This window comes from Callionymus lyra, chromosome 1, assembly GCF_982586985.1.
Source record: "Callionymus lyra chromosome 1, fCalLyr1.hap1.1, whole genome shotgun sequence".
In the NCBI taxonomy this organism is placed as follows: Eukaryota; Metazoa; Chordata; class Actinopteri; order Syngnathiformes; family Callionymidae; genus Callionymus; species Callionymus lyra.
In genome coordinates, this window is record NC_141818.1 from 49,515,922 (window position 1) to 49,540,248 (window position 24,327).

Consider the following 24,327-nt stretch of genomic DNA (forward strand, 5'->3'; position numbering starts at 1 on the left):
CGTGTGTCAACGTCTTCATCCACACGCGTGTCAACATCTTCATCCACACGCGTGTCAACATCTTCATCCACACGCGTGTCAACATCTTCATCCACACGCGTGTCAACATATTCATCCACACGCGTGTCAACGTCTTCATCCACACGCGTGTCAACGTCTTCATCCACACGTGTGTCAACATCTTCATCCACACGCGTGTCAACATCTTCATCCACACGCGTGTCAACATCTTCATCCACACGCGTGTCAACATCTTCATCCACACGCGTGTCAACTTCTTCATCCACACGCGTGTCAACTTCTTCATCCACACGCGTGTCAACATCTTCATCCACACGCGTGTCAACATCTTCATCCACACGCGTGTCAACATCTTCATCCACACGCGTGTCAACTTCTTCATCCACACGCGTGTCAACTTCTTCATCCACACGCGTGTCAACGTCTTCATCCACACGCGTGTCAACTTCTTCATCCACACGCGTGTCAACTTCTTCATCCACACGCGTGTCAACATCTTCATCCACACGCGTGTCAACTTCTTCATCCACACGCGTGTCAACTTCTTCATCCACACGCGTGTCAACATCTTCATCCACACGCGTGTCAACTTCTTCATCCACACGCGTGTCAACTTCTTCATCCACACGCGTGTCAACTTCTTCATCCACACGCGTGTCAACTTCTTCATCCACACGTGTGTCAACTTCTTCATCCACACGCGTGTCAACGTCTTCATCCACACGCGTGTCAACTTCTTCATCCACACGCGTGTCAACTTCTTCATCCACACGTGTGTCAACGTCTTCATCCACACGCGTGTCAACATCTTCATCCACACGCGTGTCAACATCTTCATCCACACGCGTGTCAACATCTTCATCCACACGCGTGTCAACATATTCATCCACACGCGTGTCAACGTCTTCATCCACACGCGTGTCAACGTCTTCATCCACACGTGTGTCAACATCTTCATCCACACGCGTGTCAACATCTTCATCCACACGCGTGTCAACATCTTCATCCACACGCGTGTCAACATCTTCATCCACACGCGTGTCAACTTCTTCATCCACACGCGTGTCAACTTCTTCATCCACACGCGTGTCAACATCTTCATCCACACGCGTGTCAACATCTTCATCCACACGCGTGTCAACATCTTCATCCACACGCGTGTCAACTTCTTCATCCACACGCGTGTCAACTTCTTCATCCACACGCGTGTCAACGTCTTCATCCACACGCGTGAACACGTGTCTGAAGAACCTGCTGCGAGAAGATGAAGGGATGAAAATAGAAAGACTCTCCACCTCTGCTCTCGCTCTGCAGTCGCTCCACCTTGCTCTTCTGTCCTTCCACGTCACTGACGCTCCACCTGTGCAGCAGATCTGTTCGCAGGAAGTCACGCGTTAACCTTCGCCCTCGACCTCATGGCGAGCGACTCGACCTTCGTTCGCCGCCGTCAGATCCTCCAGCAGCGACTCGGCGAGCGTCAGCCTGGAGCTCAGCGTCTGCCGGTGCGAGTCCAGCTCTGAGCGACACAAACAGAACCTTTACCTGACGGAAGAATATTTTCTAGCACTTTAACATTCCACCAAATCTTCTCTCGGATGCTTCGGCCTGTAAAGAGGTGCATGATGGGAAAAGAGCTCTGTTGGTGTTGTACTCTTGAGCAAGATCCTCTACTTGAACAAAATCCCCTGTTTTTGTTTTTATTATTTTCTGTTTTTTCGTTCTTAATTTTCATTTTTATTATTCTTTCTCTTTTTCTTGAAATTTTTCTTGAAATTTTTCTTGAAATTTTCAATCAAATCTCTTAGTGGGCGGAGCTTATGGTTTTTCTTGTGTCGTGTTGATAAAGTTGTAAATATGCGTCAGGTCATGTGACCTCACACGACCTGTGATCCAATCACGATCCTCGTATCGATCCGATGGATCACGATGTGTTTCTAAGGTTGATTGATGGATGGGTTTGAGTGACAGCTGACGGATAGACGTCGATCTCACCTTGAAGTTTCTTCTGCAGCGTCGTCAGCAGTTGTCGTTGTTGTTCGGCCTGAACGCGCAGGTCGTCGCTCGCCGCCCTCAGACCTGGAGGAGACTCGAGGGTCAAGTCGAGGTCAAAGGTGACGGACGGCGGTTTGTTTACCCGACACTTCCTGCCGCAGATCTTTGGCCACGCCCTCCACTCCGGAGACGCTGCTCTCCAGACCCGACAGCTGGAAACTCAGTACTATCGTTGGACCATAAATACTTCATCACTTCAAACCTTCAGGAAGTCAAACTGTGACAACAGCTCAGAGGAAAATTCTATTTTTAAGAAGATTAAAATTTAACTTCTTGTTTTTTATGACCTTTATCGGCGAGTTCCAGCTTCTCCAGTCGTCGCTCAAGGTCGCTCCGGTCCTTCCTCGAGTCCAGATCTGGTCCAGGATTGAAGGAGTTCTTTAGTCACGTGTTTGTATTTGTTATGATTATAAAGTAATATATAGTGATAGTGTAGTAACAAGTATACATGTGTAGTATTGTCCAGTACTTGACTCTGGTGTTGTGATAGTGTAGTAACAAGTATATATGTGTAGTATTGTCCAGTACTTGACTCTGGTGTTGTGATAGTGTAGTAACAAGTATATATGTGTAGTATTGTCCAGTACTTGACTCTGGTGTTGTGATACTGTAGTAACAAGTATATATGTGTAGTATTGTCCAGTACTTGACTCTGGTGTTGTGATAGTGTAGTAACAAGTATATATGTGTAGTATTGTCCAGTACTTGACTCTGGTGTTGTGATAGTGTAGTAACAAGTATATATGTGTAGTATTGTCCAGTACTTGACTCTGGTGTTGTGATAGTGTAGTAACAAGTATATATGTGTAGTATTGTCCAGTACTTGACTCTGGTGTTGTGATAGTGTAGTAACAAGTATATATGTGTAGTATTGTCCAGTACTTGACTCTGGTGTTGTGATAGTGTAGTAACACGTATATATGTGTAGTATTGTCCAGTACTTGACTCTGGTGTTGTGATAGTGTAGTAACACGTATATATGTGTAGTATTGTCCAGTACTTGACTCTGGTGTTGTGATAGTGTAGTAACAAGTATATATGTGTAGTATTGTCCAGTACTTGACTCTAGTGTTATGATAGTGTAGTAACAAGTATATATGTGTAGTATTGTCCAGTACTTGACTCTGGTGTTGTAGTATTTACAGACCACATGACTCTTGAAGTCGTAACTACTTTCATTTGTTTTCAAACCAAAATATCTCCAAACATCAGCTTTAAAAGCTGCTGGACTCACTGTATCCTCTCGTCCTCAGCCATCATTCTTCCTTTAGCTGTAGAGGACGTAACGACTGCTGCCATCTAGAGGCCGGAAGTTTTATTGCAACACAAACATGAACAAACGCTGGCACTTTAAGTATAATTGAGTAACGTAGAGGAAGGACAGTCGGTAATGAACGAGTCATGGATGACGACAGGAAACACCTGTGAGTCTCTTCTTTAAAGAGTCTTCGCTCAAGTCCAGAAGATCAGAAAACTGGTTCCAGACGTTCACTCACCTGAGAGAAGGTCGTTCCTCTGATCCTCCTGACGGGCCGGGTCACGGTGACCCGCCCACACCTGCCTCAGGTGGACGCAGCACAGCAGCAGCACGAGCAGCTTCATCTGGAGTTAGTGCGGAAGCCACGGGTCGACCCGGCTTTTAAGCGCCGCCCGACCCTGGGAACGGTTACGTGAGCTTTAGGTGTCGGTCGCGGTGAAAGGTCAAGGTCGAGGTCGCGGCGATAAGAGTTTGTCGTGCTTTCGATTAGATCTACACACGAGTGTGTGAAGCTCGGTCGCACAAAGGTGTTGTTTACGTTCAAACTCTTTATGGTAATAACAAGTATTTATTAAATTAATAAAATAATAATAAAATGATCATTTGTGATCAAAACATGACGAAGAGTTGGAAATATTGACAATAATTCAGTTAAATTTAAAAACTATATCAAAAATAATAAAATATGAATAAGAAACAATCGTTGAAAACTTTTTTTAAAAAAAGTAACAGAAGTACACTTTAACAGAAGTACACATACTACAAAAACACTTTATATATTTCGAATAAAATCATTGACTTTAAGTTAAAAAATTGATTAATTAGTTGATCAATTGATTTCGTTCCACGATTGACCTTTGAACCTGTTTGTTGTCATAAATAACGACTGAAACCGTTCTTTGTTTATTTGGTTTATTTACAAAAGTGTTTTTTCTTTGGACTGAAACTTTATTGATATTTTTATTATTTTTGTCGTCTCAAAAAATGTTAAATAGACTTTTAATGAAGATTTCATCCAGCTCCCTCTCAGTGAACTCATCACCGCAGCTGCTTTAAAAACCTTTTGATTGACAGGTGGTTCTGGCTTCACTTCCTGCGGACGAAATCGACGCCGAACGCGTCGATTTCAAGAGAAACTTCTGTCGCTCCTGGACTCACGCTTCTTTCTTCTTCTCCTCCAGATCATCGCATATCAGCCGTACGGACGCTCGGTGGACTGGTGGGCGTACGGCGTGCTGCTGTACGAGATGCTGGCCGGACAGGTGAGACCGACCACTTCCTGGTTCTGCTCACGAGGGTCTCAGTGTTTGTTCAGGTGCAGGAGTCACATGATCTCCCAGCAGAGCGTCACTGTTGACTCTTTATCAACCTCTTGTTGTCACGACACCTGCTGGTGTCCAAACATCTCTACATGTGTCTTTAACTCTATTTCTGCTTGTTGTTTTGGAAGAGAAAAAAACACATTTTGAAGTATTTTGTTTTGGCTGGAGTCGACTGTATCCTCTCGTCCTCAGTCATCGATGAGGTTCTTCCATAGGTTACCCATTTATTGACATGTTATCAGTTTAGTCCAAGTTATCCTTAAACTATTGTATTTTTTCTAAGACTTTGCATAAATCTTCAAAATAATTGCTCCACCAGTGCTGGACTGTCCTTCTCTGTTTAGATGTATCCTCTCGTCCTCAGTTAAAGATGAGGTTCTTCGATATGTGACCCATTTATCAACGTGTTTTCAGTTTATTCCAAGTAATCCTTAAATTATTTTATTTTTTTAGAGGATTTTGCATAATTATTCAACATAATAGCTCCAACAGTGCTGGACTGTCAGTCTCTGTTGTTTAGATGTATCCTCTCGTCCTCAGTCATCGACGAGTTTCTTCCATAGGTTACCCATTTATCGACATTTTTCAGTTTAGTCTAAGTTTTCCTTAAATTATTGTATTTTTTTCTAGGATTTTGCCTAAATCTTCAACATAATAGCTCCATCAGTGCTGGACTGTCAGTCTCTGTTGTTTAGATGTATCCTCTCGTCCTCAGTCATCGCCCAGATGCTTCTGTGTAGCCGTTGATCAACCTCTTTTATTTTCATTACTTTATTTTCACTAAATAAATAGATTTGACCTGAATCTTCAAAATAATAGCCTCATCACTGCTCTTCTTTTGAAGAAAAAAACAAACACATTTTAAAGTCTTCTTTTTTGCTGAAGTCGACTGTATCCTCTCGTCCTCAGTCATCGCCGAGATTCTTCGATAGATGACCCATTTATCTTTCATCAACATGTTTTCATCACTTTAGTCCATGTTATCCTTAAATCATTATATTTGTTCTCATATTTTGCATAAAGCAGTTGTTGTGATGTATCCTCTTGTCCCGTGAGTCCGTGTTGAGCTGTGTTTGGATTTTTAAAAATAGTTTAAAGTAAGAATAGTTTTGAGTTTTTATATTGTTTCTGACATGAAAATATAGGATGATCTCTTGGAGCTCATTTCGTTTTTTTCTTCTTCTATTTTCTTTCTCTCAACTATTTATTTTTTCGTGATCATTTTATTTCAGTTTTTCAGGCAAATCTTTTCAGTGTTTTGTGTTAATTATGTTTTTTATTTTAATTATTCACCTTTTTTCGTGCGTATTCTTTCAGTATTTTTGTGATGTTTATTTTTCAATATAAATAATATATATATTATATATATATATGTCATTTTATTTACTTAATTCTTATTCTTTTTTCTGTTTTTTATGCAATTCCCTCTCTGTGCTTTATGAAAATGTTTGTGGCTTTTTGTGTGTTTTTCATGATCATTTTATTTCAGTATTTAAGGCCAATTTGATTCAATTTGTGCAAATCCTTTCTTTATTAAATCTTTATTATTTTTATCATTATTTTTTTCTTTTTTCTAATGGGCGGAGCCTATAACGAAGAAAGCGTCCCATTGGTTGATGTTTTAACTTGTGGTCCAATCAGCTGCAGCTTCACTAACATGGTTTCCTGTGAGTGTGTCAATGAAGTTGTTCCTATAGTAACACACTAATATCAAGGTCGTATGAAAGTCAATGTCATGTGATTTCGCCTCTGTTTACGTCGTCTTCTCTGACCTGCAGCCGCCGTTCGACGGCGAGGACGAGGACGAGCTGTTCCAGTCCATCATGGAGCACAACGTGTCGTACCCCAAGTCTCTGTCCAAGGAAGCCGTTTCCATCTGTAAAGGGGTGAGAAGCTGCAGTGCTCGTGGAGAAACACTAACTATACGTCGCTCCGGAGCACAAGTCGCCATAAAATACATAATAAAGAAGTAAAAACATATATAAGTCGCACTGGAGTATAAGTTGCATTTTTGGGGGAAATTAATTTGATAAAATCCAAGAACAGACATGTGATCTTGAAAGACAAGTTAAAATAAAACTAGAGGCAACAACAGAATAATGTTCCGTTACATGAAGTGAGAACCTGGTATGTTAACATAACATATGAAGAGTTATTCAGAGAACTATAGCATCAATAACTAACTAGTTTACCAAACCATCCGTGTAACTCCAAATAACTCTTCATCCTCGTGTCACTTTTAAACAACTAACTAACTCCGGAGGTAGAAGATGCTTCCTCTTCTACGTGGAAATGATCAACACAGGCCTAGAGCGCCCTCTGGTGGTTTAGTGTGAGAATAACATGTGAAATGATATAATAATGTGGTAATAATTTCACACATAAGTCGCTCCAGAGTATAAGTCGCGGACAAACTATGAAAAAACTGACACTTATCGTCCGGAAAATACGGTAGTTTTTAAACATCTTAGCTGAATCTTGTCGCCGTTCACTCGTGTCGCTCCGAGTCTCCGTCACTTCGGCGTAAGAGGATCAAGATCCTCGTTCCTGTCTCAGCTGGTCCAGTCCTAGAGGGGTGTTGAGGAGGATCTGGTGTCAGGAGAACATGTTCAGAGTCGGAGACGCTTTCGTATCGAGTCAATTATTCATGGCAGCTGCTCAGCTTGAGATGAACTCCTGGTTTTCGTTTCCTGTTATTTTAGGAGTAGATCTGGAGAGTTGACCCTTGAACTTGTGATTCTCAGCTGATGACCAAACATCCGTCCAAACGTCTGGGCTGCGGACCCGAGGGCGAGCGCGACATCAGGGAACACGCCTTCTTCCGGCGCATCGACTGGGAACGTCTGGAGAACCGAGAGATTCAGCCTCCGTTCAAACCCAAAGTGGTGAGTGTGAAGTACTCGCTGACACACATGTTCTTGAAGGAAATATCATGTGTCACATTAAATATTTGATTATATATTTTTTTATTAAATTCAATTTAAAAAATCTTTTATTTTCTAAATGAATGTATTTTTTTTACACATACATTTGATTTTCTGATTACAATTATTGGACGTTCCATAGTTCAATATTATTAATTCTTAGTCTTTTAAATTCCCTAAATGTAAATGTTGGTGTAATAGAGTCCCCAGACTAAACCAACGGAGCTCAGAGCTACTCATCGAACCCTCAGCCAATCATGTGACGCTCACACGATCATGTGACTGATGACTTGATATATTACATTTAATGCTTGAAGAAAGAAAATCAATGTAATATTCAAAGTTTCCACACTTTACACGTTAGAGTTGACAGTTCAATATCTGATCAATATCTTATCATTATCTTATCAATATCTTATTAATATCTTATCAATACTTAAATATATATCTGATCAATATCTTATCAATAACTTATCATTATCTTATCAATATCTTATCAATATCTTATCATTATCCTATCAATATCTTATCAATATCTTATTGATGTCTAATCAATATCTTATCAATATCGTATTAATATCTTATCAATATCTTTTCAATATCTTGTCATTATATTATCAATATCTTATTGATGTCTAATCAATATCTTATCATTATCTTGTCAATATCTTATCAATATCTTGTCATTATCTTATCAATATCTTATTGATGTCTAATCAATATCTTATTATTATTTTGGCATTATCTTATTGATGTCTAATCAATATCTTATCAATATCGTATCAATATCTTGTCATTATCTTATCAATATCTTATTGATGTTTAATCAATATCTTATCAATATCTTATCAATATCTTATCAATATCTTGTCATTATCTTATCAATATCTTATTGATGTCTAATCAATATCTTATCAATATCTTATCAATATCTATCTAATGCCACGTCTGCAACATTTTCCTCAGCATTATGTTCATCTCTGTGTCGTCGACTCAACAATATATATTACATTTATAAAAATAAAATGAATTATTTATTGAGGTTGAATTTGGTTGAATTCTTAAAGAGTTTGTTTTGAAAAATAAAGTTAAATTGAATTTAAATAATTCAAATATATATATATTTTATTCTGTATTTTTAGTTTAATTCAATATGAAATATTGGGATATTTTTGCCACATTTTTCTATTGAATTAATTAACATTTACTATTATTGCTATTGTGTAGTCGAAGCTTCCATCAGTTACACGTGAGAAATGTACGATCTATTTATATTGCAGTTGCACTTCACAACCACTAGAGGATTCCTCCTGAACCCATTACAGCAAAGCCCTTCCAGTAGTGATCAGACAAGAACCTTTTCTTTTAGACTCACTTCATACTAAATAACCAACACTGCAGATCAATCACACGACTTTACTTCACAACTTTTTTATTTTACTATAAGATAAAAAGTTACTTTACATGGTTTTCTCACAAATCGTCACCTTTTAATTCTGCTTCTGCTTCTGATCTCGAACCCGTTTCATGTGAAAAATCTGCCGAAATGTAAATAAGCGAAGAAGCCGTTCGACAAGACAGTGTAGTTTTACTCATAGTTCTTACTTTATAAAGTAATGAGTGTAAAACATGAACATGTACTTCATGACATTGATTAGTAGTTACACATTTTTAAGGCACTGGTTACAATTGCCTTCTAGGTTGACTTTATTTAAATGACTGACTCACACAGGTTGTGTAGAACAAAAGCCAACTCAGAGGTCATTTGTCTGTTTGTGTGTCTAGTATTTATGTGTTTATTTGTAAAAGTGTTTTTGTGCTGCTGAAGCTCCTGCAACAAGGTGAACTCTGGTGACCTCAGGCGTGTGTGTGTTGTTATAAATGCAGGTTGAGTTTCTGTGTGTAGAAGAATATTGTGTGTTTCATGACACAGAAGGATCCTTTAATACTTTATAGAGTCCATTACTTGGTAGATTACTTTGCTTTTATCACGATACAAGGATACGTAACAAGGATATACTGTATGTGTAGTATTGTCCAGTACTTGACTCTGGTGTTGTGATAGTGTAGTAACAAGTATATATGTGTAGTATTGTCCAGTACTTGACTCTGGTGTTGTGATAGTGTAGTAACAAGTATATATGTGTAGTATTGTCCAGTACTTGACTCTGGTGTTGTGATAGTGTAGTAACAAGTATATATGTGTAGTATTGTCCAGTACTTGACTCTGGTGTTATGATAGTGTAGTAACAAGTATATATGTGTAGTATTGTCCAGTACTTGACTCTGGTGTTGTGATAGGGTAGTAACAAGTATATATGTGTAGTATTGTCCAGTACTTGACTCTGGTGTTGTGATAGTGTAGTAACAAGTATATATGTGTAGTATTGTCCAGTACTTGACTCTGGTGTTGTGATAGTGTAGTAACAAGTATATATGTGTAGTATTGTCCAGTACTTGACTCTGGTGTTGTTATAGTGTAGTAACAAGTATATATGTGTAGTATTGTCCAGTACTTGACTCTGGTGTTGTGATGGTGTAGTAACAAGTATATATGTGTAGTATTGTCCAGTATTTGACTCTAGTGTTGTGATAGTGTAGTAACAAGTATATATGTGTAGTATTGTCCAGTACTTGACTCTGGTGTTATGATAGTGTAGTAACAAGTATTTATGTGTAGTATTGTCCAGTACTTGACTCTGGTGTTGTGATAGTGTAGTAACAAGTATATATGTGTAGTATTGTCCAGTACTTGACTCTGGTGTTGTGATAGTGTAGTAACAAGTATATATGTAGTATTGTCCAGTACTTGACTCTGGTGTTGTAGTATTTACAGACCACATGACTCTTGAAGTCGTAACTACTTTCATTTGTTTTCAAACCAAAATATGTCCAAACATCAGCTTTAAAATCTGCTGGACTCACTGTATCCTCTCGTCCTCAGTTATCATTCTTCCTTTGAAGTATATATTTTAACTGTGTATCTTGTACGAGAGTTCACTCAGATGAATAAACTCTTCCTCTCTCTGCCATGTCTCTGAGAGACACAATAAATCCAACTTTTCTCGTGTGAAGCGATCATTCAGAGAAAAGGATTTATTTTCAATGGAGCGAGCATTAGACAGACTGATGCGCAGCGCTGATGACATCACTGAGGCAGTGACAGCCGAGCACAGCGGGAGCTTTCAAACGCCACTCCAGCAGTCACGTGGGTTACAGCTGGAAGTTGAGGGCAGCTCTGGAGTAAACACTGAATTAAAAAGAGGAAATGAAAACATCTGACCAGCACTCCTGAGCTGTGTAGGCTCCAGGATCTCTGTTGAGGTCCAGGCAGCAGGCGCTGACGCTTTCACACATGTCACAGTCAGAGTCCAGGCGAGCTGCAGCGTGTCTTGACTTGGACACCAGAAGAGGAACCTCTTCTCGATTTCTCGCCGAACTCACTCGGTGTCGATGACAAACGGAGGAAGAAACGATCAAAACTGTCCCTCGTGTAAATGTCGTCCATCGACTGGCGAAACCGAGTCCTGGTCATAGATCCGTAAGGCTTGAGACGTATCCTTTGCTAGTGAGCGGAGTATCGTTTTGAAAACCAATTGACTCTGGTGTTGTGATAGTGTAGTAACAAGTATACATGTGTAGTATTGTCCAGTACTTGACTCTGGTGTTGTGATAGTGTAGTAACAAGGATATATGTGTAGTATTGTCCAGTACTTGACTCTGGTGTTGTGATAGTGTAGTAACAAGTATATATGTGTAGTATTGTCCAGTACTTGACTCTGGTGTTGTGATAGTGTAGTAACAAGTATATATGTGTAGTATTGTCCAGTACTTGACTCTGGTGTTATGATAGTGTAGTAACAAGTATATATGTGCAGTATTGTCCAGTAGTTGACTCTGGTGTTGTGATAGTGTAGTAACAAGTATATATGTGTAGTATTGTCCAGTACTTGACTCTGGTGTTGTGATAGTGTAGTAACAAGTATTACTATCAATGACAATACAATATTGGTCATAGATCCGTAAGGCTTGAGACGTATCCTTTGATAGTGAGCGGAGTATAGTTTTGAAAACCAATGTTTTAATCACTCAATAGCAGTTCAGGCGCTGATGTCAGCGGAGAAATAACTTTTTAATAAAAAATATTTCCTTGTACTCCTGGTTAATATAAATCTATTTCCAAGTGTATTGGCTGTACTCAGGAACTGAACAGTACTGGTACTGAAGCTTCATCCTACCTGTGGAACAACCGTCGTGACAGGCCTGGTGTTTCTCCATGAGCTTCGAAGTGTAAACAGACCTGAAGTCTCGGCGATGTCGCTGGAGTTTTCACCTCAGCTGACACTCGAGCCGTGAAGGTCGACGGCTGGAGCCCAGAAGCCTTCACACCTACAGGATGGTTTTCTGGTCGCAGGGAAAGTAGGTCAGCCCAGGAATCTGTTGGTCCTCCTGCGGGAGTCAAGACACCAACACCAGCTGCGAAGACTCATCGTCGTCTGGTGGGAATAGAGACACAAGAACGTTTGGAGAACCTTCAAATGTCATCATGTACAGCTTTGATCATTTCTTTATATCTTATATCTTCATGTTCACGGTCCAGGTTTACCTTCACCTGATGCTGACTTCTAGGAGAGTGAGGTGTGAGGAACCTGTTGAGGAATCTGAAGAACATTAGACTATAGAAACATGTTCTAAAGTAACAAATATTTCAACGTTGAATTCGTCACTAAGAGGCCTGAACTTGATAAAATATTGATTAGACATCAATAAGATATTGATAAGATAATGACAAGATATTGATACGATATTGATTAGACATCAATAAGATATTGATAAGATAATGACAAGATATTGATACGATATTGATAAAATATTGATTAGACATCAATAAGATATTGATAAGATAATGACAAGATAATAATAAGATATTGATAAGATAATGACAAGATATTGATACGATATTGATTAGACATCAATAAGATATTGATAAGATAATGACAAGATATTGATACGATATTGATTAGACATCAATAAGATATTGATAAGATAATGACAAGATATTGATAAGATATTGACAAGATCATGACAAGATAATAATAAGATATTGATTAGACATCAATAAGATATTGATAAGATAATGACAAGATATTGATACGATATTGATTAGACATCAATAAGATATTGATAAGATAATGACAAGATATTGATACGATATTGATAAGATATTGATTAGACATCAATAGGATATTGATAAGATAATGACAAGATAATAATAAGATATTGATTAGACATCAATAAGATATTGATAAGATAATGACAAGATATTGATAAGATATTGATACGATATTGATTAGACATCAATAAGATATTGATAAGATAATGACAAGATATTGATAAGATATTGATACGATATTGATTAGACATCAATAAGATATTGATAAGATAATGACAAGATAATAATTAGATATTGATTAGACATCAATAAGATATTGATAAGATAATGACAAGATATTGATAAGATATTGATACGATATTGATTAGACATCAATAAGATATTGATAAGATAATGACAAGATAATAATAAGATATTGATTAGACATCAATAAGATATTGATAAGATAATGACAAGATATTGATAAGATATTGACAAGATAATGATAAGATATTGATTAGACATCAATAAGATATTGATAAGATAATGATAAGATATTGATTAGACATCAATAAGATATTGATAAGATAATGACAAGATATTGAAAAGATATTGATAAGATATTAATACTTATAAATTATTATTTTATTATTATTATTTAATAGTTGAATTAACTTTTTTTTTAAGTTATTTAGAAAAATATTTGATTTTCTCATATTGTTAATATATTTATGTTCTGATTTTTAAAAATGTTGGACTGAATATTTCTCTCTTGAATCAAGTCCACGAGTTCAAATGTATTTTTTAAAATGTTTTATTTATGTCCAGAGTATGTAGAGCGTGATGTCATGTGTCTCAGGTGTGACGAGGATCTTTGTTTACTTCCTGTTGACACCATTATTCTCTCGACTGCAGCTTTTCTGGTTCGTCTGTCGTGATTATGAACAAACGTCAAGATCAGTTTTACTCGTTTAAGTCTTTTCTTTCTTTCTTTTTACAAACGATTGAACCCTCCTGTTGTCTCAGGGTCAAGGGTCACACACAGTAACATGAGGTCATGACACGAATACACTTGATTTGTCTTGTTCTTACGAAATATATGAAATAAAAAAAGGATCTTTTCAATAAAATGAATGTAAATTATGAAATGACCCTCAAACTAGAGCTTCATGATATTGGAAATATGTGCGAGATTTGTTTCTTTCACCTAAAAAATTAGCCGCGTGCAGGAGTGAGTACTTTAGTGAAGGTCCAGGGGTTTAAAGAAGGAAAACTATGATATTTCACTTTCGTTTATTTCAACGCTTCTGTGTCGACATGATGGTATAAAAATATCTCTTCTAACGCTCAGTCTCGCGGGACTTGCATCGGTTTCCCGCCAAAACTGAGTGACATCAGAGAGGAGCTGCTGGCGCGTCGTGATATCACCAAATCAATAATAAAACCTTGTACACGCACACATAACACTTTATAAATGACGCTAACAACTTAGCTTGTTAGCATACGGTGAAGACGCACACATAACACTTTATAAATGATGCTAACAACTTAGCTTGTTAGCATACGGTGAAGACGCACACATAACACTTTATAAATGATGCTAACAACTTAGCTTGTTAGCATACGGTGAAGACGCACACATAACACTTTATAAATGATGCTAACAACTTAGCTTGTTAGCATACGGTGAAGACGCACACATAACACTTTATAAATGACGCTAACAACTTAGCTTGTTAGCATACGGTGAAGACGCACACATAACACTTTATAAATGATGCTAACAACTTAGCTTGTTAGCATACGGTGAAGACGCACACATAACACTTTATAAATGATGCTAACAACTTAGCTTGTTAGCATACGGTGAAGACGCACACATAACACTTTATAAATGATGCTAACAACTTAGCTTGTTAGCATACAGTGAAGACGGACAGGTTTGTTTGAAGTTCACGATCATCAGTATGTGTGAATGGCTGTCAAAGCGCTTTGTGACCCTGGTTTAGAAAGGCGCTATATATATAGAGATTATTATTATTATTCTAAGAAAACAACTGAGACGAGATGAAAAGTTCTTACAATATGTTGCTTTAACAAAGGAGGTTGAAAGAGACGAGTGACTGGATCACTAGTGTTTGACTAGATCATAAGTTAGTATTACTTCACTGGATCACTAGTGTTTGACTAGATCATAAGTTAGTATTACTTCACTGGATCACTAGTGTTTGACTAGATCATAAGTTAGTATTACTTCACTGGATCACTAGTGTTTGACTAGATCCTAAGTTAGTATTACTTCACTGGATCACTAGTGTTTGACTAGATCATAAGTTAGTATTACTTCACTGGATCACTAGTGTTTGACTAGATCATAAGTTAGTATTACTTCACTGGATCACTAGTGTTTGACTAGATCATAAGTTAGTATTACTTCATTGGATCACTAGTGTTTGACTAGATCATAAGTTAGTATTACTTCACTGGATCACTAGTGTTTGACTAGATCATAAGTTAGTATTACTTCACTGGATCACTAGTGTTTGACTAGATCATAAGTTAGTATTACTTCACTGGATCACTAGTGTTTGACTAGATCATAAATTAGTATTACTTCACTGGATCACTAGTGTTTGACTAGATCATAAGTTAGTATTCCTTCACTGGATCACTAGTGTTTTACTAGATCATAAGTTAGTATTACTTCACTGGATCACTAGTGTTTGACTAGATCATAAGTTAGTATTACTTCACTGGATCACTAGTGTTTGACTAGATCATAAGTTAGTATTACTTCACTGGTTCACTAGTGTTTGACTAGATCATAAGTTAGTATTACTTCACTGGATCACTAGTGTTTGACTAGATCATAAGTTAGTATTACTTCACTGGATCACTAGTGTTTGACTAGATCATAAGTTAGTATTACTTCACTGGATCACTAGGGTTTGACTAGATCACAAGTTAGTATTACTTCACTGGATCACTAGTGTTTGACTAGATCACAAGTTAGTATTACTTCACTGGATCACTAGTGTTTGACTAGATCATAAGTTAGTATTACTTCACTGGATCACTAGTGTTTGACTAGATCATAAGTTAGTATTACTTCACTGGATCACTAGTATTTGACTAGATCATAAGTTAGTATTACTTCACTGGATCACTAGTGTTTGACTAGATCATAAGTTAGTATTACTTCACTACTGGATCACTAGTGTTTGACTAGATCATAAGTTAGTATTACTTCACTGGATCACTAGTGTTTGACTAGATCATAAGTTAGTATTACTTCACTGGATCACTAGTGTTTGACTAGATCATAAGTTAGTATTACTTCACTGGATCACTAGTGTTTCACTAGATCATAAGTTAGTATTACTTCACTGGATCACTAGTGTTTGACTAGATCATAAGTTAGTATTACTTCACTGGATCACTAGTGTTTCACTAGATCATAAGTTAGTATTACTTCCGTGGATATACTGAGACAAGACGCGTCACCAAAGCAACGAGTCTAACAAGCTGTGCCGGACGGAGACGTAAACAACAACGAGACATAGAAGTACAAATTGACAACTTTACAGAACGTGACACTGATTGGTCGAAGTGATCATTTAAGAAATGTTTGATTTATACAATAAAACATTATAAAACATCGATGTATATCACATGTGACAATATCACGATATCGATATTTTTTCGATGCCCTTTTTCGTACCTTAAATCAATTTGTAAAATCTCCTTTTTCTCAAAGCGACCCTCGTCTGTGCGGACGATGTGTTGTTGTTGTTTTGTTGTTGTTGTTATTGTTTTGCTGTTGTGTTGTTGTCGTTGACGAGCGTCTCTTCTCTCCCAGTCGGGTCGAGGCGCCGAGAACTTCGACAAGTTCTTCACTCGCACTCAGCCTCAGCTCACGCCTCCGGACGAGCTGGTCATCGCCAACATCGACCAGGCCGAGTTCGCCGGCTTCTCCTTCATCAACCCGGAGTTCGTCAACGCGTCGCTCGGCAACAGCGTGTGAGGAGCGACGACCTCGACCCCCGACCGGAGGAGCTGCCACTCAAACCTCCGCTCGTCGGTTGTGTATCTTATGTCGTCACGACAAAGATCTTCTTCGAATCCACCGCCAGATAGTTGAAACAAACACGTCCGGGTTTATCGGAAACAATCGTTCGTTATCGACCCACACATAATAACACACATAATAACAAACATAATAACAAACATAATAACACACATAATAACAAACATAATAACAAACATAATAACAAACATAATAACAAACATAATGAACAAAACACAATGAATTGAATGAAACAATATTCATTATGTTTATTCTATATATGAAGCTTACGTTTGTTTCCTTTTAATCATTGAATTAAAAAAATCAAACACTTCTACTTCGACATTTGATTCCAAAATTGAAATCAAATAAAAAAATCTAAATTCAATATTTTTTAGTTCATAGTCTTTTAAATTCAATATAAATGTTATAATAGAGTCTCCAGACTAAAGCAACAGAGCTCAGAGCTACTGATCAAACTTTCAGCCAATCGTGTGACGCACAGACGATCACATGATGACGTGAAAATATTATTTTATTATTCAATTAAAAACGTAATTAATAAAAATGTAATTTGGAAAATATATTTTTTATTCATAAAAACTAAAGCTTCTTATAAGAAGCTTCTCTTAAGAATCTTCTCTTAAGAATCTTCCCTTAACAAGCTTCTTATAAGAAGCTTCTCATAAGAATATTCTCTTAAGAATCTTCTCTTAACAAGCTTCTTATAAGAAGCTTCTCATAAGAATATTCTCTTAAGAATCTTCTCTTAACAAGCTTCTTATAAGAAGCTTCTCTTAAGAATCTTCTCTTAAGAATCTTCTCTTAACAAGCTTCTTATAAGAAGCTTCTCATAAGAATATTCTCTTAAGAATCTTCTCTTAACAAGCTTCTTATAAGAAGCTTCTCTTAAGAATCTTCTCTTAACAAGCTTCTTATAAGAAGCTTCTCATAAGAATATTCTCTTAAGAATCTTCTCTTAACAAGCTTCTTATAAGAAGCTTCTCTTAAGAATCTTCTCTTAAGAATCTTCTCTTAACAAGCTTCTTATAAGAAGCTTCTCATAAGAATATTCTCTTAAGAATCTTCTCTTAACAAGCTTCTTTTAAGAATATTCTCTTAAGGAGCTTCTCTTAAGAAGTTTCTCTTGAGAACCTTTTCTTAAGAAGCTTCTCTTAAGAATCTTCTTATAAGAAGCTTCTCTTAAAAAGCTTCTCTTAAGAGGTTTCACTGAAGAAGCTTCTCTTAAGAACATTCTCTTAAGAATCTTCTCTTAAGAATCTTCTTATAAGAAGCTTCTCTTAAGTAACTTCTCTTAAGAAGCTTCTCTTAAGTATCTTCTCTTAAGAATGTTCTTAAGATACAAAATAAAATGTTTAGCTTGTAATAGCGCCACCAATTTTTATATTGAACTTAAAATAATGTAAATTAAAAACTATAATTAAATTATTTTTAAAAATTGAATTATTGGAATTAAAATATCAAACCATGTGTGAAAAACATTCATTTATACATTTTTCAAATGTTTCAAATAAATATATTTCAACCTCCGATATAGAAATGATTGACTTCAAATGTTTCCGTAATAACGAAAAATTAAGGAAATATTAACGAAATAATAATGAAATACATTCAACAAACGAACAAACTCGTGACTAAGATTCACGAAGATCGGATTTCGTTGCCAAACACGACGTCGTCTTGTTTCTCGTTTACTTTTCTCTGGCGAACGAAAAACGTCACAAAACTCGTAACATCTGCAGAAAAACTTCCTTTTTTTTCCTGGTCTTGCCTTAAAAAACTTCCCCGTGAAGAGTTTACAGTCGATCGCAGATACTGTCGCGTGTTTTCAGCGTGTTTTCAGCGTGTTTTCAGCGTGTTTTCAGCGTGTTTTCGTTGGTTTTCAACCTTCAGCTCGTCCGCTCGTGACCTCTGACCTCTCATCGCTCGGGTGTAAATACGTTGATTTTGGAAAAATCATTTTTATAGCAAAGATAAATGTTCTTTTACAAAATCACGTTTGTACCGAAAACTCCAACGATTGTGACGTGAAAGTCGATCATTCGCCATCAATCGATGATTGATTATTGATTACTGATCAAACGCTGCATGTTCTCGTCCCAGAAGCGCAGCATGAAGTCACGCGTGTTGAGACGACGTCGACATTATTGATCGACTTGTTTGATTTTCATCGATTAAAAAAAAAAAAAAAAAAGAGAAAACGTCAACATGTTTTGTCCTAATAAAGTTGTGTTCGAACGACCTCGAGTCAAAACGTTTTGACTCGAAGACGAAAGAAAAAAACGTGACAGATTTAATTAGTAAAGACTTGAACTAATCATTATTATTTGTATTAACGGATCAATAACTGTTTCATGAAAGTAGTGAAAATATATGTTTGGATTTAAAAGTCAATAAATGATCTTTTAGGCGAAGATGACGTTTAAATGAAACGTTTAACAAAAATACATTTTCTTGACGGAATCAAAATGTTAATTAGGATCAATGAGCTTCACTGATTGATTGATTGATCAATTATCATCAACACATTGATTGATTAATTAATGAGCTTCAACACATTAATTGATTAACTAATGAGCTTCAACACACTGATTAATTGATTAATAAATGATCATCAACACACTGATTGATTGATTGATTGATTAATGAGCTTCAACACACTGATTGATTAATTGATTAATTAATGATCATGAACACACTGATTGATTAATTAATGAGCTTCAACACATTCATTGATTAATTAATGATCATGAACACACTGATTGATTAATTAATGATCATGAACACACTGATTGATTAATTAATGATCATGAACACACTGATTGATTAATTAATGATCATGAACACACTGATTGATTAATTGATTAATTAATGAGCTTCAACACATTAATTGATTAATTAATGATCATGAACACACTGATTGATTGATTGATTAATTAATGAGCTTCAACACATTAATTGATTAATTAATGATCATGAACACACTGATTGATTGATTGATTAATGAGCCTCAAAATATGTTTACTTTCTTCAGTCAGGTGAAGATCATGTGATTTTTAAAAGATTCAACTCATGAGTCGTCAGCTCTGCTCCGAGTCTCTGCCGGATGAAGGAACTAAAGATCGATCCTGCGATGAAAGTTTCCAAATTATTTTATCTGACCACGAAAAATCCAATCATCTCTAGTTCAAGCGTGTTTGTGACCTCGTCACCTCTCGACCTTTGACCTCCCCGTGCCTCCTAACATGAATGTTTTGTTTCCGTGACGATCTCAGCCGAGCGGTTGAGTCTCAGAACGTTTAGAAAAAAAGCCAGTCGCCCCCTACTGTCGGTTCCATGTAACTGCGCCGCCATATGTGTTTACGTGCGATTAGATCCTGGAGTCGAAGTAACTCTTGAACTCGTGTTTACTTTTGTACTTTTGTCGCCTCGTCGTGTCTTTCCTCGTCGTGTACATAATACTCGCTGCTCGTAGTCAGAGAAATATATTGTATTTTCTTCTCTCTCCTCGTCCCAAACCTTCGCTTCGTGTAACCAATCGTGTACTTTGTACTTCATGTACCATCATTCAAATAATAAAAGACAAATAACTTACAAAACACCTGTTCTTTCCTTTGCACTTTGAAGGGGGAGGTAGATACTGCTCAAGACGTTGTGAGGAAGCATTTTTAATTCACTGTAGTTTCAGATTTATTACGTGTATTTGTAGTTTTACTGTGTGATGCTCAGGGTGACTCAGGGAGTACTACTACAGAGCCTGAAGGAAAAATACTACGGAGCCTGAAGGAAAAATACTACGGAGTCTGGAGGAAAAATACTACGGAGCCTGAAGGAAAAATACTACGGAGTCTGGAGGAAAAATACTACGGAGCCTGAAGGAAAAATACTACGGAGTCTGGAGGAAAAATACTACGGAGCCTGAAGGAAAAATACTACGGAGTCTGGAGGAAAAATACTACGGAGCCTGAAGGAAAAATACTACGGAGTCTGGAGGAAAAATACTACGGAGCCTGAAGGAAAAATACTACGGAGTCTGGAGGAAAAATACTACGGAGTCTGGAGGAAAAATACTACGGAGCCTGAAGGAAAAATACTACGGAGTCTGGAGGAAAAATACTACGGAGCCTGAAGGAAAAATACTACGGAGTCTGGAGGAAAAATACTACCGAGCCTGAAGGATCTTGAGAGAAGCTTCTTAAGAGAAGCTTCTCATGAGATTCTTATGAGAAGATTCTTATGAGAAGATTCTTAAGAGAAGCTTCTTTAGAGAAGATTCTTATGAGAAGATTCTTATGAGAAGATTCTTATGAGAAGATTCTTAAGAGAAGCTTCTTAAGAGAAGCTTCTTAAGAGAAGATTCTTGAGAGAGGATTCTTTAGAGAAGATTCTTAAGAGAAGATTCAAAGGGAAGATTTTTGAGAGGAGGTTCTTGAGAGAAGCTTCTTAATGAAAGATTCTTAAGAGAATATTCAAAGGGAAGATTCTTGAGAGAAGCTTCTTAAGAGAAGATTCTTAAGATAAGCTTCTTAAGAGAAGATTCTTGAGAGAATCTTCTTAAGAGAAGGTTCTTAAGAGAAGATTCTTAAGAGAAGCTTTTTAAGAGAAGATACTTAAGAGAAGATTCTTGAGAGAATCTTCTTGAGATAAGCTTCTTAAGAGAAGATTCTTGAGAGAATCTTCTTAAGAGAAGGTTCTTAAGAGAAGATTCTTAAGAGAATCTTCTTAAGAGAATCTTCTTAAGAGAAGGTTCTTAAGAGAAGATTCTTAAGAGAAGATTCTTGAGAGAATCTTCTTAAGAGAAGCTTCTTAAGAGCAGCTTCTCTTAAGAAGCTTCTTCATGCTTCTGTGAGGTGAACGTCTCGTGATCACAGGAGGTCCTGAGGCTTGTTCACTGATGTTCACTGATGTTCACTGATGTTCACTGATGTTCACTGATGTTCACTGATGTTCACTGATGTTCACTGATGTTCACTGATGTTCACTGATGTTCACTGATGTTCACTGATGTTCACTGCAGCAGCAGCTGTTGTGAGTCGAACACGTTCTTCCTTCACTTCACTGACTTCCTCGTTTCACACAAACACAGATTGTTGGAGATAAACGACAAACACAGATAAACAACAAACACAGATCAACAACAAACATCCGTCGCTGCAGCTGCGACTTCTGATCCTGAACGATTTCACCTGAATCCACACTTTCTTCACTTTGAATGTTCTTTTGACTTTTTAATGCACTCAAAGCTGGAAAAATACTGATCAATAGTAAATCTACAGTAAATCATTAATAAATCAACAGTCAATCAATAGTAAATCATTAATAAATCAATAGTAAATCAATAGTAAATCTACAGTAAATCATTAATAAATCAATAGTAAATCAATAGTAAATCATTAATAAATCAATAGTAAATCAATAGTAAATCAACAGTAAATCAAAAGTAAATCAATAGTAAATCAATAGTAAATCATTAATAAATCAATAGTAAATCAATAGTAAATCAACAGTAAATCAATAGTAAATCAATAGTAAATCAACAGTAAATCAAAAGTAAATCAATAGTAAATCAATAGTAAATCAACAGTAAATCAAAAGTAAATCAATAGTAAATCAATAGTAAATCAACAGTAAATCAAAAGTAAATCAATAGTAAATCAATAGTAAATCAATAGTAAATCAATAGTAAATCAACAGTAAATCAATAGTAAATCAATAGTAAATCAAAAGTAAATCAATAGTAAATCAATAGTAAATCAATAGTAAATCAATAGTAAATCAAAAGTAAATCAATAGTAAATCAACAGTAAATCAAACGTAAATCAATAGTAAATCAATAGTAAATCAAAAGTATATCAATAGTAAATCAACAGTAAATCAAAAGTAAATCAATAGTAAATCAATAGTAAATCAACAGTAAATCAAAAGTAAATCAATAGTAAATCAATAGTAAATCAACAGTAAATCAAAAGTAAATCAATAGTAAATCAATAGTAAATCAATAGTAAATCAACAGTAAATCAAAAGTAAATCAATAGTAAATCAATAGTAAATCAATAGTAAATCAACAGTAAATCAATAGTAAATCAATAGTAAATCAACAGTAAATCAAAAGTAAATCAATAGTAAATCAATAGTAAATCAATAGTAAATCAAAAGTAAATCAAAAGTAAATCAACAGTAAATCAAACGTAAATCAATAGTAAATCAACAGTCAATCAAAAGTAAATCAATAGTAAATCAATAGTAAATCAAAAGTATATCAATAGTAAATCAACAGTAAATCAAAAGTAAATCAATAGTAAATCAACAGTAAATCAAAAGTAAATCAATAGTAAATCAATAGTAAATCAATAGTAAATCAATAGTAAATCAACAGTAAATCAAAAGTAAATCAATAGTAAATCAACAGTAAATCAAAAGTAAATCAATAGTAAATCAATAGTAAATCAATAGTAAATCAATAGTAAATCAAAAGTAAATCAATAGTAAATCAACAGTAAATCAAAAGTAAATCAATAGTAAATCAACAGTAAATCAAAAGTAAATCAATAGTAAATCAATAGTAAATCAATAGTAAATCAAAAGTAAATCAATAGTAAATCAACAGTAAATCAAACGTAAATCAATAGTAAATCAACAGTAAATCAAAAGTAAATCAATATAAATCAATAGTAAATCAAAAGTAAATCAATAGTAAATCAACAGTAAATCAATAGTAAATCAATAGTAAATCAACAGTAAATCAATAGTAAATCAATAGTAAATCAACAGTAAATCAAAAGTAAATCAATAGTAAATCAATAGTAAATCAATAGTAAATCAAAAGTAAATCAATAGTAAATCAACAGTAAATCAAACGTAAATCAATAGTAAATCAACAGTAAATCAAAAGTAAATCAATAGTAAATCAAAAGTAAATCAATAGTAAATCAATAGTAAATCAACAGTAAATCAAAAGTAAATCAAAAGTAAATCAAAAGTAAATCAATAGTAAATCAACAGTAAATCAAAAGTAAATTAATAGTAAATCAATAGTAAATCAATAGTAAATCAAAAGTAAATCAATAGTAAATCAACAGTAAATCAAAAGTAAATCAAAAGTAAATCAATAGTAAATCAATAGTAAATCAATAGTAAATCAATAGTAAATCAAAAGTAAATCAATAGTAAATCAATAGTAAATCAATAGTAAATCAATAGTAAATCAAAAGTAAATCAACAGTAAATCAAAAGTAAATCAATAGTAAATCAATAGTAAATCAATAGTAAATCAATAGTAAATCAAAAGTAAATCAACAGTAAATCAAAAGTAAATCAATAGTAAATCAAAAGTAAATCAATAGTAAATCAATAGTAAATCAAAAGTAAATCAATAGTAAATCAATAGTAAATCAATAGTAAATCAAAAGTAAATCAAAAGTAAATCAATAGTAAATCAATAGTAAATCAATAGTAAATCAATAGTAAATCAAAAGTAAATCAATAGTAAATCAATAGTAAATCAATAGTAA

At 35.4% G+C, this 24,327-nt stretch overlaps 1 protein-coding gene across 1 annotated transcript in view; it reads left to right on the forward strand.

The window, feature by feature from the left end:
* The window catches only part of LOC148090013 (protein kinase C alpha type-like), a 134,572-nt gene extending 114,155 nt beyond the window's left edge, over positions 1-20,417 (forward strand). Inside the window, exons 14-17 of the mRNA XM_087811248.1 lie at positions 4,513-4,593; positions 6,432-6,539; positions 7,398-7,538; positions 16,589-20,417. Of these exons, the coding sequence (XP_087667374.1) occupies positions 4,513-4,593; positions 6,432-6,539; positions 7,398-7,538; positions 16,589-16,753 (495 nt within the window). The 3' untranslated portion in view covers positions 16,754-20,417. The remainder of the gene's footprint in view (positions 1-4,512; positions 4,594-6,431; positions 6,540-7,397; positions 7,539-16,588) is intronic.
* Positions 20,418-24,327: the final 3,910 nt, after the last annotated feature.